This window comes from Phragmites australis, chromosome 11, assembly GCF_958298935.1.
Source record: "Phragmites australis chromosome 11, lpPhrAust1.1, whole genome shotgun sequence".
Taxonomy (NCBI): domain Eukaryota; kingdom Viridiplantae; phylum Streptophyta; class Magnoliopsida; order Poales; family Poaceae; genus Phragmites; species Phragmites australis.
The window spans coordinates 1,946,505-1,964,353 of NC_084931.1; the positions used below are offsets into that span (position 1 = coordinate 1,946,505).

General features: G+C 39.5%; 2 protein-coding genes across 3 annotated transcripts; one reads left to right on the forward strand and one right to left on the reverse strand.

Annotated features, from left to right (window-relative positions):
- The first annotated feature begins 398 nt into the window (after positions 1-398).
- On the forward strand, positions 399-5,851 carry LOC133884256 (probable inactive DNA (cytosine-5)-methyltransferase DRM3). Its single transcript, XM_062323610.1, has 10 exons — positions 399-560; positions 648-761; positions 1,349-1,445; positions 1,579-1,625; positions 2,369-2,485; positions 2,570-2,663; positions 2,914-3,011; positions 3,711-3,810; positions 3,903-3,979; positions 4,371-5,851. Exons 1-10 carry the CDS (start codon positions 558-560, stop codon positions 5,610-5,612), a joined length of 1,989 nt encoding a protein of 662 aa, XP_062179594.1. The 5' UTR covers positions 399-557; the 3' UTR covers positions 5,613-5,851.
- A 521-nt stretch (positions 5,852-6,372) lies between these two features.
- On the reverse strand, positions 6,373-10,074 carry LOC133884258 (shaggy-related protein kinase alpha-like). 2 transcript variants are annotated; one of them, XM_062323611.1, is made up of 13 exons: positions 9,915-10,074; positions 8,921-9,116; positions 8,745-8,837; positions 8,589-8,648; positions 8,203-8,475; positions 8,044-8,118; positions 7,875-7,931; positions 7,658-7,798; positions 7,525-7,575; positions 7,356-7,451; positions 7,196-7,279; positions 6,902-7,004; positions 6,373-6,807 (listed from the first exon to the last, which is right to left on the reverse strand). In XM_062323611.1, exons 2-13 carry the CDS (start codon positions 9,035-9,037, stop codon positions 6,725-6,727), a joined length of 1,233 nt encoding a protein of 410 aa, XP_062179595.1. In that variant the 5' UTR covers positions 9,038-9,116; positions 9,915-10,074; the 3' UTR covers positions 6,373-6,724. The 2 variants fall into 2 exon arrangements, with proteins under 2 accessions (XP_062179595.1, XP_062179596.1); XM_062323612.1 differs by lacking the exon at positions 9,915-10,074 and adding an exon at positions 9,704-9,854.
- Positions 10,075-17,849: the final 7,775 nt, after the last annotated feature.

Here is a 17,849-nt window from a genome sequence, read left to right on the forward strand (position 1 = left end):
TTATAGGAGGTGAATTTTTAAAGTATCTGCTGGAGATGATCTAATCTATTTAATATCTTTTCTTTTCTTTCCGTACTAATCATGGGATAAGTATTGCATGCACGTTTAGGACTCTGGATATTCACTTCCAGAACCAACAATACTCTATTTCTTATCTATTCAATACATTTTCTTTTCCTGCCGAACTCACACCTGAGAAATTTGAACGTTTGCCAATATAAAAAGTAGGCTTCACAGTTTAGCCACCTCAAAAATTAGTTGGCAGAATTGTCCTTCAAAACATTCCTATTTGATTTCCTCGCCATTATTACACACGTTTAATTCAATTATATTTTCTTTTATCATCTCGGCCAAGGTGAGAAGACGTTTTACCATCAGGTCGAAGCAACACTGGCTGAGTGGAACCAGCCTGACCGAGCCAGCTCTCCTCTCCCGTCCGTTCTCTCCCAAGTCCCCTCCCCTGTCCAGGGCTCCAGTCGCGAGCGTGCGCCTCTCCGCCGCCTGCCCCCACTCCTCTCCCCCCCCAACTTTCGTTTTCGGAGGCTTACTTGATCGCAATGGTGATGGGAACATTCTTCCTTGTGTATATGCTTGCGTTTCTTGGTTGTGTACACTGGGCTTACTCGTTGCGTTCTTGGCGGATGCAGGTTAAAATCGAAGACCATGCGGAGGACGGGGGCGCGGAAGCTGATGCCGGGGCTCTCAGGGATGCAGCTGTGGATCCGCTGCATGGCCCGATGCAATCCAGAGTGAAGGAGGAGGTGATGTGCTCCTTGATATATAGTGCTTGTAGAGTGCGGTTTCGTTCTAGAGGCGAAATGCATTAGAACACTCCTCCAGTGAGGGAATATTGTAAATTTTTGCGCGGGGTTCCAGTTGCTACCTGTACTTCAGTTGTATGCTTTTGTGCTTTGCTGTTTCTAGTGAACCTAATTTAACCAATAGGATCTTTGGGCATTTTTGTCCGAATTCATTGAATCGGTGGATCTTTTTTCTTAAACAAACGGCTTTTAACTGAACTAATGGTGGCAAAGCGTTCTTTTTTAGTTTTGGAGAGCTAGTATGTCCAGCCATAGCACCAAGACCGAACTGCTTAAATGAATTAAGCTATTTCAAATCTGATGCATGTTTTGGATGTAATGTATGTTTAAGATTTTGAATTGCTCCTTAACACCACTAAAGCTGAGGTATGGTTTGCTTCTGGTTAGTGAATATTTGGAAGTAACCAGATGCTAGCTATAAAATTGCAAATAGAGCTAGTGATTTATAATTTCACTAGAATAGTGTCATTTTGGTGCATGGATTTTGTTTTGGTAAAGTTATGATACTGACACGATGCACACTATAGGAAGGTCAACCAAGTTCTTCGTCCAGTTATTTAAGATCACAATTTATTGGAATGGGATTTCCACCAAAGCTGGTAGACAAGGTGCTCCAGAAACATGGTATGCCATTTTCTATGACATGTCTTTTTGAATGTGCATAGTGATGTGAAACAATCACCAATCGCTACAGTCAAAGCACTCTGAACATTTTGCCTTGTAATCTACAAATTAATTGCATCTATATCTCATGCAGCTGACGATGATTCTGACACCATATTGGAATCTATTTTGTCCTATTCTGTAAGTGTTTTGCCAATTTCATTCTCTAGTTGATGCTGCTGGTGTTGATCTTCTCAGTCTTTAACTTTGACATTAAGTAATCTTGCGTCTTGGAAATGCTTTCCTTCCATAGCTATGATGCACCTAGTTATATTTTGTTGGTCTTTGTTATACCCTATTTTGTTGGTTCTCTCCCTGATACTACCCATGTCCATTATGGCCCTTATGGTGCTACTCTATCCATATTTGATTCTTGATAGATTGCTGCATATCAGAATTATTCTGTCGTGCTCGTGTGTTAGGTAGCGCAGATAGAATAATAGTTCTGCATAAAAAGTTAGCTTTGTTGCATCTCGATCATTACGCAAGTCTGCTGTAACAAAGAACAGTACGAGTCCATTTAGATCTCACTATACATTGTGACTCTTTATACTTTCTATCTTTTGTGTACGTATTTGCAAAGTTTGAATTTTGAACTTTTCTGCATGGATGTTCCAGGCTTCCGACTCATTTTTCCTGTGCAGTTATTCCTTCATCTGTTGCACTTTGGCTAGTTTCTTACATAACTTTATTTTAAGAAACACCTTGAAGTAATTGGAATGATGTTTTACTTAGCTGGGTTTTGTATCCTAGTAAGCATATGATTTGTAGATATTGGTATGATTTCATTGTCATCGCCATGATAGCCCATCACTGTGTCATGTGAATTGGGAAAGATAAATAAGGTATGGACTTGAAGAATCTCTCCTTCCTTTATGTTTTAGACCCTTCAGGAGTCAGGATCTGAATCATCAGATTCTTTGGGAAGTCTCTTTGATTCTGATAATGAAGAGAACAGTTCTCCTTTAGAATCTAAGAAAGGAATCAACCAAGACATCAAGGTGATCTCTTGGGTCAAGATGTTAATCATTGTCTTATTTGTTTTGAATTGTTTGAACCAACCTTACGAACATCTCTATCTTCAGTTGGAGCCTGATTCTTTCTCAGAAAAGAGGTCATATTTATTCAGAACAATGAAATTTTCGCAGCAAGAAGTTGATTTAGCATTCAACCAACTTGGTATGCACTGCACTCTCTTGTGTAATTGACAAATTTCTTCTTCATTGTTTAGGTTGTGTGTCGTGGCTTTGCTTTATGAAAAGAATTAAACAATTGTACTTCACTACTGCCCACTTAGACTAAAACACTACTGGTTAAAAACTTAAAAAATGTGTATCCATGACATTTTAGGCGTGTTTAATGATCAGTCATGTTTTTCTTGATATTCAATATGCAATATAGTAATACTCCAGAATATGCCTAATTCCAGGTGAGGAAGCGCCATTAGAACAGCTCGTGGACTGCATTGTCATTGCTCAATTAGGAGGATCCTCTGGAGGAATGGAAAATAATGATGCTACAAATGAGGTTTTTCCTGTTGCCTTTTTGTTTAATTCTATGTAGTGAATCTTTATGTATCTAAATTATCACAGGAAACATAAAGTAAATTTAGAGCTAGTTATTCCAATTGTCTTCAAGACATGGATTTTCTCAAGAATATGTAAAATGTATCACTCTATGCAAGACTCGTTTATGGTTATGCTACATACTGTGGTTACTAGTTCGAGGCTAGAATATTGCATACTCTTGCAATTCTGAAATGACGGTTCCAGTTTGTACTCTACCAGGGTGTTTCTGGTAGGGTTATTCATACATCCTTCTTTTGAACATCGTGTCCCCTGTTCATTTTTAGATTTCCCCTGTTTTTCTCAGATTGTCACTTGGTAGGTTCTGGCATGGAGTCCTGTAAATTGAGACACTCACTATTTTTCTGCTATGTCTCCTTCAATTGGCTTACGTTGCCATGCCTTCCCTGTTTTTCACATATATATACACTAATGGAAATATGTCCAGACACTATGGCTAATCATAATGCATACTACATGCTTTCCTTGATTTCAATGCCCAATGGCAAATGACTGGTGCAAATTTCAGATATGTTGATAGCATGTATCATGGTTGCCCGTTCTAATATGTTTAACAACTTTCTACAACACCTTAATAGATATGGTGCCATCACCTAAATGTAACATCAAGAATTATAAATTAAGCATGGCATTTTCTCAGGGAAAGGCTGAATCATTGTTTGGTGTGATGGACAAAACACTTAGCTTGCTTCAGATGGGTTTTACTGAGGAAGAAGTATCATCAGCTATTGACAGTTTTGGTTAGTCAAGGATTAAAAAAAATGCTTCAATTTTCTCAATGTTTTGATCAAGACTTAAAATGTTCAAAATGGCACATTTGTGCTCTTTTCAGGCCAGGGAGCAACAGTTGAGGAGCTGGCTGATTCAATTTTGACAAGGCGAATAGCCAATAGCATTGAGCAGAAAGAGGTAACTTAATGGCATTTGATTCTTACTGCTGTAGGCTTGTACTGGGAATTTAAATTCATCTCTTGTATAGAGTAACTTGGTGCAGAATATACAGTTCGCTGCCAGATTTTACTGGAATTGTAGAGAGAAGAAGATAATAGATCCAATAGCCTTGATTGTAGAGAGAAGAAGATAATAGATCCAATAGCTGGCTCTATGTGATGTTCCCTGATGTTTTCATAGATATTCTGTCACTTGATTTATTAAAACATTGTAACTAACAACTCATTCCTTGGTCAACAAAGCAATATTATTTAAAGGCAACTCTTATAGCTTTCGTACATGTTAAAACTATCTCTGACAAATGCTTTGGTTTCTAATTTTGGCCTCTTATGTGTCCACTTATGTGCAGGTAAAAGTTGAATCTGAATTTCTAGGTGAGACAGAAACCGAGTTTTCAACATACCAGCCTTCATACTCTGCTGTGAGCTGTTTTGATGGTCATGACAATGGTAGAGACAATACAAGGGTTAAAAGGGCTAAGCATATATTTATAGATTACAGAGGGGCCTCGAGTAGTCACTCTGGCAATCCATGGTTTATGGGCCGCTGTGCAGGGACCAGTGATATGCCTGTCAAGGAAGAACTTGAGGCAATGACACCAGGCTGTCGTGCGAATGTACATGGTAATCTCGCTAAACCCCCATATTTCTTATATGGAAATGTTGTTGAAATCCCGAAAGACACATGGCATCAACTATCGCAGTTCTTATACAATGTGGAACCTGAGTTTGTGAACAGTCAATTCTTCTCAGCTCTGATGCGAAAGGAAGGTTACATTCATAACCTTCGAATGGAGAGAAGATGTGCTGTTGTTCCAAAGTCACCAATGACTATTGAAGAAGCACTTCCATTCACAAGGCAATGGTGGCCCTCATGGGATACAAGAAAACATATCCATGTTGTTACTACAGAGGTTGCTGGGATTGAACAAACATGTGAGAGACTGGGGAGGATGGCTAGAGAGTCAAGAGGAGTGCTTTCACAAGAAAGGCAGATGCACATTATGCACCAGTGCAAGGCATCAAATCTTATTTGGGTTGGTCAGGACAAGTTAAGCCCTTTGGAGCCACGTCAAGTGGAAAGGATACTGGGCTACCCACATAACCACTCAAGTCTGTTTGGTCTAAGTCCACCAGATAGATTAGGTGCCATGAAATATGCATTTCAGACTGATACTCTTTCCTATTTTTTGTCAGTCCTGAAAGACATGTATCCAGATGGGATGAGGGTGCTATCCATCTACAGTGGAATTGGAGGTGCAGAAGTAACACTCCACCGACTAGGCATTCCTCTGAAGTGTGTAGTATCTGTTGAAGAATCTGATGTGAACAGGAAAATTTTGAGACGATGGTGGACAAAAACTGAACAAACTGGAGAATTGAGGCAGCTAAACGGCATGTGGAAGTTGAAAACACATGTAATTGAAGACTTGATCAACGAGTTTGGTGGTTTTGACCTGATTATTGGTGGAAACTACATTTCTTGTAAAGGTGGTACGACGATAAATACAGCAATGGGAATGGATGCTAACCGCTTCTATGAATATGCCCGTGTTGTTAAGAGAGTGAGAACTGCATTAGGAGTCCATTGATGACTGACATGGTTCCATGTTGTCATCCATCTTTGCTGAGATCTCGCTTTGGCAAATGGCCATCAACCGCCTTGTAGGATGATGTAGCATCATGTAATCTGTAAATGTAGGATGAAACTGGTAAACTTTGACAAACCTGGGCATTACACTGGGTATTCCGTGTTCCTTATTGCAATGGCTTAACTGGTTGGCTGGTCACTTCTAGTCTTTGGTGATAATTAATTATCCTTTATTGCTTCTTTCAAAGTTGTTACGTGGTGCACAAGTGCAGCATCTGAAATGCAGTGGGTTAATATTTTGTCTACATGTCATGTTCATTTCTCCTTGGATTTTCAATTGATCAGTGTGGATCGGTTGCAGCTTGAGGCCTTTCAATTAATTTCTGCTTGTTGTTTTTCATGATCTGTATAGATCATTGCAACTTAAACCCTCTCGTAGTTGATTTCTGCTTAGGATTTCCCAAAACAATTCTGCTTATATTTTCTTTTTCTTGATGTGGGTTCAATTGGATCGATACTACTATCTCCCCGTAAGCAATGTTACTATCTGAACTGATAAGCATGCACCTGGATCGATGAAAGAGTTTGCTGACAACAGGAAAACTTGCTGATACTGGGTGTATGTTCTGACCAGAAATTTCGTGTATATGTTCAGGTGCATTTACTTGTGTGTCCAAAACATCCAAGTTCAATAATTATCCGAACCAAACCAAATCGACAATTTGCAAGTGTTGCATCCCTGGTATGGAGAAGAACACGACTAGTACAAATGAATGAATAGCCTCGATCCACAAACAAACGTTGGACCGAACATGGTCATACAAAGGGTGCGTCCTTGAATGGTGCTACAAATCAGGCAAACTGAATTCAGTGCAAACTGATACATGGACTCAGGGGACTGCTCCAACACTCTTCATCTACTTTACAGAACCGTGGATGATTTTGTTACAGTTACAGCAATTTTTTTCCTTTTGGAGGTGAGGGATGATGATCTCGGACAAAAAATAATCACACACATCGCCAATTTTATAACACAGCAGGCACTGTCGATCTCCGGTTTCTAATAGACATCAATGTGGTTCTCAACTAATCTTCAAGCCGTCGTCTCACAAATCACCATCCTACAAAGGCACATTGCTTCCGAGCATGCTCAGGGATCAAGTTCACTAGGAACTCCATCGGCATGCTCTTCAGCTCTGATTCGATTCACCATAGTAGCAACAAAGTATTAGTTGATCAGGAGTCTTGAGGTTTTTATCAGTGCAAGACAATTCAATATCGCAGACTTACCATGGGACTTGAAGTTGAAGAGAGGAGGAAGGAAACGTCCATTTGGTAAGCGGGTGTTTGGATCCCGAAGTTCATCAAAGAATGGATGGATCAATGCTTCCAACTGTAGCAAGTAACCAACTTGCAATGTAAATGATAGCAACCAGGACTTGCACAACAGTGTTTATATGTAGTGGTAACTGATATGAAAGATACTTGTGATCTAAATAATGCTTAAAGCAGAAACACAGCAATGGTAACACGAAGGAACTAAATGCACAACAGTATCTGCTCAAATAATGAAGTTGCACTTACAGCAGTGGACCGAAGGTTTGGTGAGTACTGCAGAAGCCTGGATACAAGGTCTACTGCTTCAGCAGGCATTCTTTTGTGGAAGATCTGGCACAAAAAGGCAGCAATGTTAAATTTCAACCTTAGAGCAGAAAAAAGTAACAGTCCAATGCAAGGTTCCTACCTTGTGCCATGGGTGAGCTTTGATTTGAGGGAATTTAAACTCAGTATAGTTTGGATTCATGCACTTAATTTCTTCACGTGTAGGTGTACCCAGAACCTGAGAAAAAATGAGATTAAATTGGAGGGGAAGCCTCTAACAGACAGCACTTGGGAGAAAGATAACAATTTACCTTGATGATTTCAACAAGTTGATCAACACCGCTGTCACCGGGGAATAGAGGCTGTTGAAAAAATAATCAGATTGTAGCCAGATAGTTTCAATAAGCCAGACAGTCCACCCATAGCCCGTGTAAATTTTCTTACCTGTCCTAGAAGGAGTTCAGCAAGTACACAGCCAGCAGACCAAACATCAATGGCTGTTGTGTATTCAGTAGCACCAAATATGAGCTCTGGGGCTCTGTAGTACCTAGAACAGATGTAAGAAATATTCGGTTCTCCTTTTACCTGAAACAGTACAAGATAATTAGGTACACAACAAAATATCAGGCTTCATATGAACGTCAAATGATTATGATCATACCAAGACTTTCGCGCTGCCAAAGTCGCACAATTTTAGCTGATGAGTATGTGGATTCACCTGTTGTGAAAATAATATTGCATCAAACCATATGAAGCTGCAATTAGTACTTGACTAAAGATGACATTCGCCAGTAAGTGTTCAAACAGATAGATGATTACTCTAGATATACCAGAAGATTTTGAGGCTTAATGTCCCTGTGGCATACTCCGATGCAGTTGTGAATGTATGCCAAAGCTCTACAAATCTGTCAATTGCAAGGTTTTACAAGGTATGATTATCGTGTGGTTCTAATTGAATCTGTTAACAACCCCAAGTGAGTAAGCTTTACCTGATACATATAAAGTTTAGCGTATATCAACGGCATGCGTTGGTTCATCTTGTTATAATGTTTGATGACACGATGAGCAGTCTCTGGCACATACTCAAGGACCAAATTGAGGTAAAGCTCCTCCTTCTCAGTCTTTGAGAAAAAACAGTGCTTTAGAGACACCACATTTGGGTGGTCAAGCACTCGCATGGTTTGCAGCTCACGGTTCTTATATCTCTTGTCTTGAAGAACCTTTTTTATAGCTACAGTCTCACCAGTCTCCAGACACTTGGCCTATACAACATTGTTTCGAAAAAAATGTGAAGGAGCCATCAGTCACTACCACAAATATAATAATAAAATCAACTGAACAACTTGTGATAATACTGATTTGTCTAGAAACAAACCTGAAAAACAGTTCCGAAGGACCCATGACCTACCACCCGCTCAGCCATGTAGCTTATGGTCTGCAGTGTACATAAATAACTCAGAAACCCAGTATATAAAACTTGAGCAGTAAATAGACAAAAAGGAATAGAATTATCCATGACACCACTTATTACCTGCTTTGCCTGGCCGCTTCTTCCATCAATGTTTGTCACTATAATATGACCAGGCTCCGTCCCATTGCCATTGACTACTATATCTTCAATGTCCTGCATTATTCACAAACCTTAATATGAGCCAGTCACCCAACAAAAGGCAATGATGATGAACCACTCGAGGGAGTTCAGATTACCTTATCATCCCTTATGCTCATATTGCTCATCTCATTTGGAAGTCGATCCACACCACTACTAGAACTTGTGTCATTCTGAAATCCCAAGGAAGAGCGCACCACGCCTGCAGAGGCCATGCTGTGACAGAGCTATCCAATTTGTGGTACAAACTACTGTTCGAGGGGCTTCCCTAAAGACGTGATGTAGCTGATTCACCTGCAGAGAGCATGATTAAGGCAGATAAAAAAAAAATGCACTATTGAGCTGCTCAGCTCGAGAAAGACGAGGTCGGATAAAATGTTTGTTGGAAGCACATTCACTTGCAGACATGTTCTATTGCTAGATAGACTTGGAGACTTGTCAAGGCTGGACTATTGGGATGTCAAATCCCTTCCAAATTGGCAGTTCTTTCCCTCTAGCCCAATTCAATTCCCACAACCTTGACAGGAAGTACACGAACAATCAGAAACGCTGTCTGTACAGAATGTCCACTTCCCCCAGAGCAATTCAGCTCTTATCATCCATGAAGACATCCCAGCAGAGTCAATCGCACCTTTCAAAGCTTCTAACCAACCCATAGCGTATAGATCATCAAAAAAGAAAGAAACAATGGAAATAAAAGGAAACATTCTCGATCCAGATCACCAAATTTGCGTCCAAGTTGGTATCTTTCCCCACCAATTCATCTCCCTCACTCCATTTCTTCATGCAGGAAGGAAAATCAACACCAGGAAGAACCAAACATGGAACCCTTACCCCTGTTCCCAAAACTACAAGGAAAAAAAAATGATCAAATGAACCACCTTTCGCGTCTACTCCTCCCGAATCGGATCAACCAGATGACCGAGAACGGCCGCCCACCCGCCCTCCCCACCATGACAACACCCCTCGATCTCAGGAATCACCAACGCAGCCGCAGAAACGGCGTCTGAATCGCACGTTGGCCGGCCCGAATCGCCGGATCCAAGAAGAGATGCGACGAAACAAGCGCGGAGGTAAGGAGGCAGGGGTTACCGGATTGGAAGGCGGGCGGGAGGCCGGCGAGCGTGCGGATGCGTGGAGGCTTCTCCCCTCTCCCTCCAACTCCGGCGCAGGGAGGATTGAAGAAGAGAGAGGGGGGCGGGATGGAAGGAGACGCAGGGGAAAGAGAAGTTATAACGCACATGAAAATCTATTGCAGGACAGCAAAAATTAATAACAAGAAAGAGGAAAATTTATTTACTCTTTATTATTTATTATCCTGTCTGTTTGACCGTGGAAAGATTCCGGTCCACCGGCGCCAATGCTATTGCTATTTTTTTTTCTCCCCTAATCTTAGTTCTATTTGACAGTGCTTTAGTTCTTAAAAATTTTTAATCCAATTATCTATAGCTTTAGAAAAAAATTTAAGTCAGAGCTATAGCCAGCCAGTTGGTTTTTTTAAGATATTTTGTTCTTATTTTAGACAAAAATAAATATTTAAATCGCTTTATTTTATTATATAAATTTCAAACCTCTATCAAACATCAACATAGTTTTATTTTTCATTGCCTCTTTTTATTTTTTATTTAATTACAGAGAGAGTAAGACCGGAACAATATAGAGGTGATTTTTCAGATTGGTAAATTTGTTGAAGATTTCCTCTTCGAAGAAAAGTCTGGATGGAACATTACTACATGGACAAATACGGCGTGCCGTCTACCCGTGGATGCACTTTCGGAGTCATTGGATCGACTGAGAACTCACTCCGTCAGCTAAAGATACATTTTTTACCCACTTAAGCTAATAAAATAAATGGTATAAAGAGTAATGACCTGAACTATACATTTAGAGGGTCCGTTTGGTATAAAGTTATTGACCTGACTATTTAGGATCCGTTTGATTGTCCGTACGATCTAAGTCTAATTTGTATCTATTGAGCTAGACTTATTTGAGTTAGGTGGTATGTGTATGATGCTATTTATTTGGTTGGCTATATATACTTAATCTGATTAAAAAGAGATTGTGTTTGATTATCTATGTAAGCATATGTTAAGTGAGATTAAAATAAAAAAAAACCAATATTAACATGATGTTTATTTTAAAAATATATATTTTATAGTGCTTAAGTTATCATATTAAGCCTTAATTTAATTTAAAATACATTAATATAAGTTAATACTTACTAATTATGCTAATACTATCATTAGCGTAGTCTAGCTAGGAAGAAAAAAAATGTATTTTCCTAGAGCCTGACTGCAAAAGTGATTTTGTATCTATCGAGATAGGCTCGTGTGTGCGGCTAGGCATCCAAACGCGTGTCTGCACGCACGGGGCCTGGCCAGCCCCATCTACAGGCAACCAAATAGATACGATGTATACCTATTTCTACCGGTAAAAGGCTTCATATCGATTGTACAAGATAAGAAAATGTTTTTTTACAAATATGGTACCGCACAATTCAGGGTGTTGAACTGAACAAATGATTAGGGCGCTCGACCTGGTCAGGCACAGGCTATCCTGGTCGACTCACTCTACCTCTTCCTATCGTACCTGTAGACAACAAAACAAATCAATTAAAGGATAGTCTCTCTCGAGAGTTCATTCCCTAGCAACAGTAGAGAGAGGCGATCCAAAAGTGATCTTCCTGAGCCGGCGTCGATCTTATCAGATCTCCTCCTTTGGCGGCCTCTTTGGCACCAGGGTGATGGCGATCCAGTAGATCGACGCCCAGTGAAGCATGTATAGTAGATAGTAGTTGTTAGAAGCTTTTAGGCTTGGTAGGGTTTCCCGATGGAGCCATCGGTTGGCGTCATACGAGGGTGCAATGAGTTTGGGTGGAGCAAGACGAAGCAGGGAACGACGGGTCGCATTATGATTCTGGCTCTTGGGGCCTGGCCTTTCCCGATGGCCGTGTTGTGACTCTAACTCCAGGGGCCTGGCCCTCCCGATGGCTGTAGAGTGATGTGGTTGTCCGTGCTCCGCTTCTCGGCGACGGTGTGGGACGGCTGCGAGAGATGCTTGTGCTTCTTCCGGCTGGTATTGTTCTTGGTTGCAATGGGGACGACGGTGGCGGTGAAGATGGCTAAAGGTAAGCTGCAGGTGAGCATCGTGGTCGTCGGGGACCGGATTCGTGTCAGCTGTTCTTGCTCAGGCACGATTTTGTGGTTTATGTGTGTGTGATAGAGGTTGTTTTGGTTGGTTTTGACAGAGCTTCGATGCCGCAGTCGGTGCAGCTGATGTGTTTGGTTTTTGGGTCGTCGACGATAGCAGGGGTTGGTGTTGTAGGCTCATCGACGGTGGAATTCACACCGAGGGTTAAGCTAGTAGCATCGGTTCTCTCTTTGTCCAACGAGGTAACAGCCGATGGCCGTTGTGTGGAGCCTATGCGTTCAACGTTCCTAAGACCTATCTCAGGCGGGCTGTCTCTTGTGGGCAAAAAAGTTTACGCTTCCTCGTCGGTTGAGGGAATGGCTTCTGGCATCATCTTTGGTGCGTTTCGTCCACCACTGACGAGGAGTTATAATGTTCGGATGTTCTGGTAAAAAATTAGTATCTGTAACTGGTGATATGTATCCTTCATGTTATATCAATAAAAATCATCCTGGTTCCTCTTAAAAAAACAATCTAGATGGAAAGATCGTACTACTAGCATTGTAGCTTAGCTAGCAAGTACTAGTTGCTAGCCGACCACCGGACACGAAATCTTGCAACAATTTTTAGCCTTTTCCCTTAGTTTATTGTACCTTGCAATCTGTCACCCACTCATTGATGTTTGGTGATCATGACTGTCTAATAAAGTTGGCATATACTATAGATCAGTATTGACCTTTTGAATTTCGTACTTTCTAAATTTTAGGTGACGCAAAACCACGCTCCTTCCCGTCGACGAATAATCGACAAAGAGGCTAGGGTTTTGGAATCTAGTGGCAGATTGGAAGGTTTTCATGGACACCAGGTTTGGAGGTAGGTTCTTGCGAGCAGATATGCTGGTGGAGGAGGCAAGCAACAGATAAGGTAACAGGATGCTACCAACTGTGGGTGACAGATGACAACAGGGGGACATTGCTGGCGGTGAAGAGCATAAAAATAGATTGATTAGCGCGGTGGATATGTATCCGGCTGTGAGAGAGGCATGCCACGATCCATTTTAAATAGAAAAAAACCCATACACATCCGGTATAAATCATCTTTTGTTCCCTCCAACAGTCCAAGTTCACAGTGGATGGAGCACGGTGCTGTTATCATCAGACGCAGCGTGCTAGTGTCCTACAGCAGCAGTCTACGTGTATAATGAGCAGCATACGTACAGTATCGTCTACTTCTGTGTGTCACGCGTACATCACATCAGGTAGGATATACGATCTGGTATTGTTAATCTATTCGTTATTATTACTATACATGAACGATACGGACGGTGCCTGACAGAGTTAAGCAACTCTCTATTATTATTCTACTAATCATCATCATCTCATCTACAACACGGAATCTTTTTATGCCAGTTTAGTCAGAGAAAATAATTCTTGAAGTGCCAATCACGCAGTACTAAGCTATTGACATGATCTAATTTTAAGAGCTTAAACTAATCAAGAAGCAAAAAATAAAAAAATGGAGTAAGACCCAGGCCGATATGACAGGGCAGGCAGCTGCTGGAATTTCGATCGCCTGCCGCTCAGGGCGTTCGACCGGATCAAAACACAGCAATTAGTCCAGCCACAACTTTTTTTTTTCTATAAAAAATTCTAAGGATTAGTCGTCTCAAAATGTCATTGTTTCCATACTGGCGATCCTCAAAGTTTGAAGCATCTTTTAGAAGGAATGATAGAAAAAATGTAGGAATAAAAAAATATAGAATTTGAGGTGTCATACTTCTTCAATTCTATGGAAATTGAAAACATGGGAATGTAGAAGGAAAGTCATTTGATAGCATCTTAGAAAAAACACAAGAAATTGCACACCATTCTAAAGGAATTTTTTCAAGAGGTTTAACCTCTGGCTAAGTTTCTGGTGAAATAGAGCCAAAGCATTCCTATGGAATTTTTTTCTTTCCTTTCCTATGAACCAAAGTGGTGTATAAAAAAATCAAAGGGGATCTCAATACTCCAAAAATCCTATGCCACTCCTTCAATTCAAAAGGACCTGAACTTTGAAGAACATGTGATCAAGTGTCACGCAGAGCTGACCTCCACTGGTTTGAATTTTTCAGCTGGACCTGATCGGTAAAGCTTCGTTTAATTTGTCAGCTGCATTTAGTAAGTGGGAGAAAAAATTCGGTTGAGTTTTCATGTCACCGCGCCAGATTGCAGTGCTCCTGACATTTCGTAGGTATGAAATTTATGCGCAGGGGCCCGTGTACGAGTGGCTTCAAATTTGCTCTGTTGAACTTGAACCGTCGCTTGCAATCACATTGAATTTTACGCCACAACTCGTTGGCAACTCTTTTCATATTTTTAGTAAAGCTTCATTTATCGGAAAAAAAAAACTACACAGTTTGCCTTTTAGTTTTGAACCATGTAGTATTTGGTACTTTTTGGACATGGGAGGCGTGCAAATTTGATCATGGATTAAAAGTATGTGGCACACATGTTACATGGTTGTGCATTTCAGATCTTCTTAGTAGGATGCATTTTTTTCTATTTATTTTCTGTTATATTGCCCAATTACTAAATGATCATACTAGGAGCTAGCAGCATTTTAAGTAGTTATACTTTCACATCAAAAATGCTTGGCACTTTGACAAAGGGGAACATGCATTGGACTTTTCGTGTGTTTGTTTTCCTCGAAGTTTGGCTCTTAAATGGATTAGGTTGTTAAGGAGTTAGCAAGTGGAATGTGAAAGCGATGGGCTTGACCTAGCTTGCCCCCTAACCTAGGGAGATTTTCCATTTGAAAAAAAAGCTAACATATGCCATTAAAGAATAAGTTGGTGATTGTCACGTGAATAAACAAACATAAAAATTAAGATAATTATAAATGTTCCAAATAAGAGATTAATTAATTGATTTATTCTAAATAGCTTTTTTATTAAATGTTAATGTGAGGCTTTGTTCTGAAGTCAATTTCTTGTGTGCCATTAAAAAACATCCCCCCCCCCCCTCTCTGCTATTTTTTCTTTGTGGCCGAGCTGCTGCTCCTGCTCCCCTTGACCTCTAAAATTAGTGTAAATACTTATTGTAACATGCAGGAATGTGTAAATGTATTGTAACTAGATTAATTTATAACTAACCATCACACCTTTAAAATTAGTAAAACCACTTTTATTAGTTTACTTATACTATGATTTATGTAGAAAATAAATGGTAGATATAAAAAAGTTAATTACAGTGATGGTTCTTAATATATTCACTTTATGCTTGTGAACTTTGTAAAAATTATGGAGAAATTAATAAAACTCTAAATGAAGTGAAACCAATTTTAAAGATTCTCTTATGATACGCCATAAAAAAAATATGTGTTTGCATGTTAAGCTTTTTCTTAACATGAGTTAATAAATGAGCTGCACGTTTAAACTTTTTTCCTTTTTTTTTAAACTTTCTTCGTATAGAATATGATGCAAACAAAGTTATTTTTGACAAAAAATATATAGAAGGTCTTAGAATTGTCTGTTGTTTTTTAGGATTTTTTTGTTTTTTTGAATTTTTAATTCAAATTAAAAAACCGCTCGCATTATGAATTCGGTGTGGCCCGGTAAGCTCGGTAATCGCGGTTTTCGACCGGTTACCAATGATAATTTAAACCCTGATGTTGAGAGTAATAAAAGATAGCAGCTGAAGATAATCATTGGAGATGACATAAAGAGATGTACATATAAAGCTTTTTCCTGGGCCTATTGTGGATACGTGTACTTTTGGGCTGGGCCAGGCCAGGCCTACTCATATGGTTTTTTTCCTTTCTATTTCCGTCTACAAATTGTTCATATCCAATTTGTTCATTCTTGCATTCCAGTATCCCATTTGCAGTGTCATTTTCGGCATGGTTGTTAAATTGCGTTATCAGATGATGTATGTGCTGATTTGCATGAGCTGCTTTCAGGAGGAGCTTGTACAATACAGGGAGGAAATTGAGTACCTGCATCAGTGTCAGGTGCCTCTAGAAAATTATTAAAATTCAACACCAATGTCTAGTGACGACACAAACCTAGGAAGCATGAATAATGAATCCTAATAACCCAATACAAGTGTGGTACTACTGAACGATTAGTTCCAACATATTTCTTTGATGAGATAGAGCTTTATCCATGATTCATGTTTTTGTGACTTTTCGATCTCCTCCTTTTTTGAGAATCTTTATAGTACACTATGATACTAGATGGTGGAGAGTATCATTGTTGTGATCCAACCGTCCATTTTAGTAGGTATTATTGTAATTATCTTGGTACCTTTAGGGGTAATTATATCATTGACTGACCGAACTTCGGAACTTCGCCACCCATCGACCGGCCGATGGAGGGTGAAAACCCTAATAAATGAAATGAACAGAATAAGTGAAAGCTTATCCGAAGAATAAACTAACATTTTGATCTTCCCTAATTAAACATATAATTTACAAGTTTATCATTTTTTTTCCAATCCTACCCTTATGATACCCATGATACTCTTTAATGATACCTATGATACTGATGGGCGATAGAGTATCATTGGACCAATCTAAACCATCGGATGAAAAAAAATAGACGGCATGTACTCATTTAGGTGTACCGTAAAAGCCTTCCCTTTTTTTAGGTAATATTAAATTTGACGCCGTATGAGATTTTAAATTGCATATACACATTTTAAAATAAAGTCACCATGCGTGTCATCATGTTGTTCATCTTCAGCTACCTGCTCAATCATGCACTCAAACTCGATGCTTTATTGATCAGAAAATTCAAGTATATAAGACCTCCTACTCGTTTCTTTTCCCATAATCCAGGCAGAATATCCTGGAACCTCCACATTCAGAAAAATAAACATCTAGAAGCTTCCTGAATTTGTGATTACAAACAACCGAAAGGCCAAGAGGAAAAGATCATATGCTACTCTTTCTCGCAATATACAAACTGGAGTGTGAGTAGTGCTACGTCGCCCATTTCTCCTTTTTGCACAAAGGACCGAAATTAATTGTGATGGTGATGATTTTCTCAACCAATACTGTAGCCAAGAAAAGGAACTCCAGAGGAGAGATAGGAGCTACTATCTTTGGTGATGATTTGTTCCTCTCTCATTGGTCCCAGAGTCAAAAAATCAATGTGGGCTAAGGAATATATAGCATGCCAAAATTATGGCAAAATTGCAATCAATGGCCTCATGAAACCAAACTTGCATAGTTTAAGTTCGACTGAGTATAGCTATAAATCAAGTAAATCTAAATATTTTCTTTGCGAGAAAAATTCTAAATATTTCGAGCTTCTCGAATATTTATTGAACAAATGTTATCAATGAAGTTTTTAGATACATGATCATATAGTACTCTCTCCCACAAGTCAGAATAACCGAATAGTTATGACCTCTTAGGAACATAAGAAATTCACATGACTTGACACATGAGGTTCGCATAAATTTCTTAGAAATTTTAATTAAAAAAACCCAATCTCAGCATTAGTTGGGAATAAAATTTCTCACACTAATGATGTCTAATGGTCATTTATGCCTTCTAACATGGCTTCATTGCTAAGATAAAAAAAGGTAGTGTAACCTTCAAGTAAAATGAAAGAGGCAGGAGTAACTCCTCTTGCAATCGACGACGCCGGCATCCTTCGTTTTGACTTTGTTTTTAAGGAGTAACAAGTACATGCGGACATACTTTTTGGGGGAAATATTTGGTGCAAAGAAAAAAATAAGTGCAAACAGCGAATGATCCCTATTATAAAGCTGTCATCCCACCGTTAGAGGAGTTATTTTGCAATATTTTGTAGCCATGTGGTTTTCTGTATGCTACTTTCAACCGTCAACCGCCTCTTGCTCCGTACATTTATCGTGAAATCAACGTATTTTTTTTTACCAACAGTTTTGA

Coding starts and splice junctions, on each gene's coding strand:
- LOC133884256 (XM_062323610.1), top strand. Junction 762..1,348: donor AATCCAGAGTGAAGGAGGAG/GTGATGTGCTCC, acceptor TGCACACTATAG/GAAGGTCAACCAAGTTCTTC. Junction 3,811..3,902: donor ATCAGCTATTGACAGTTTTG/GTTAGTCAAGGA, acceptor TGCTCTTTTCAG/GCCAGGGAGCAACAGTTGAG.
- LOC133884258 (XM_062323611.1), bottom strand. CDS start 9,037: ATGGCCTCTGCAGGCGTGGTGCGCTCTTCCTTGGGATTTCAGAATGAC. Junction 8,838..8,920: donor TGAGCATAAGGGATGATAAG/GTAATCTGAACT, acceptor TGAATAATGCAG/GACATTGAAGATATAGTAGT. Junction 7,932..8,043: donor TTAAGCCTCAAAATCTTCTG/GTATATCTAGAG, acceptor TTTTCACAACAG/GTGAATCCACATACTCATCA.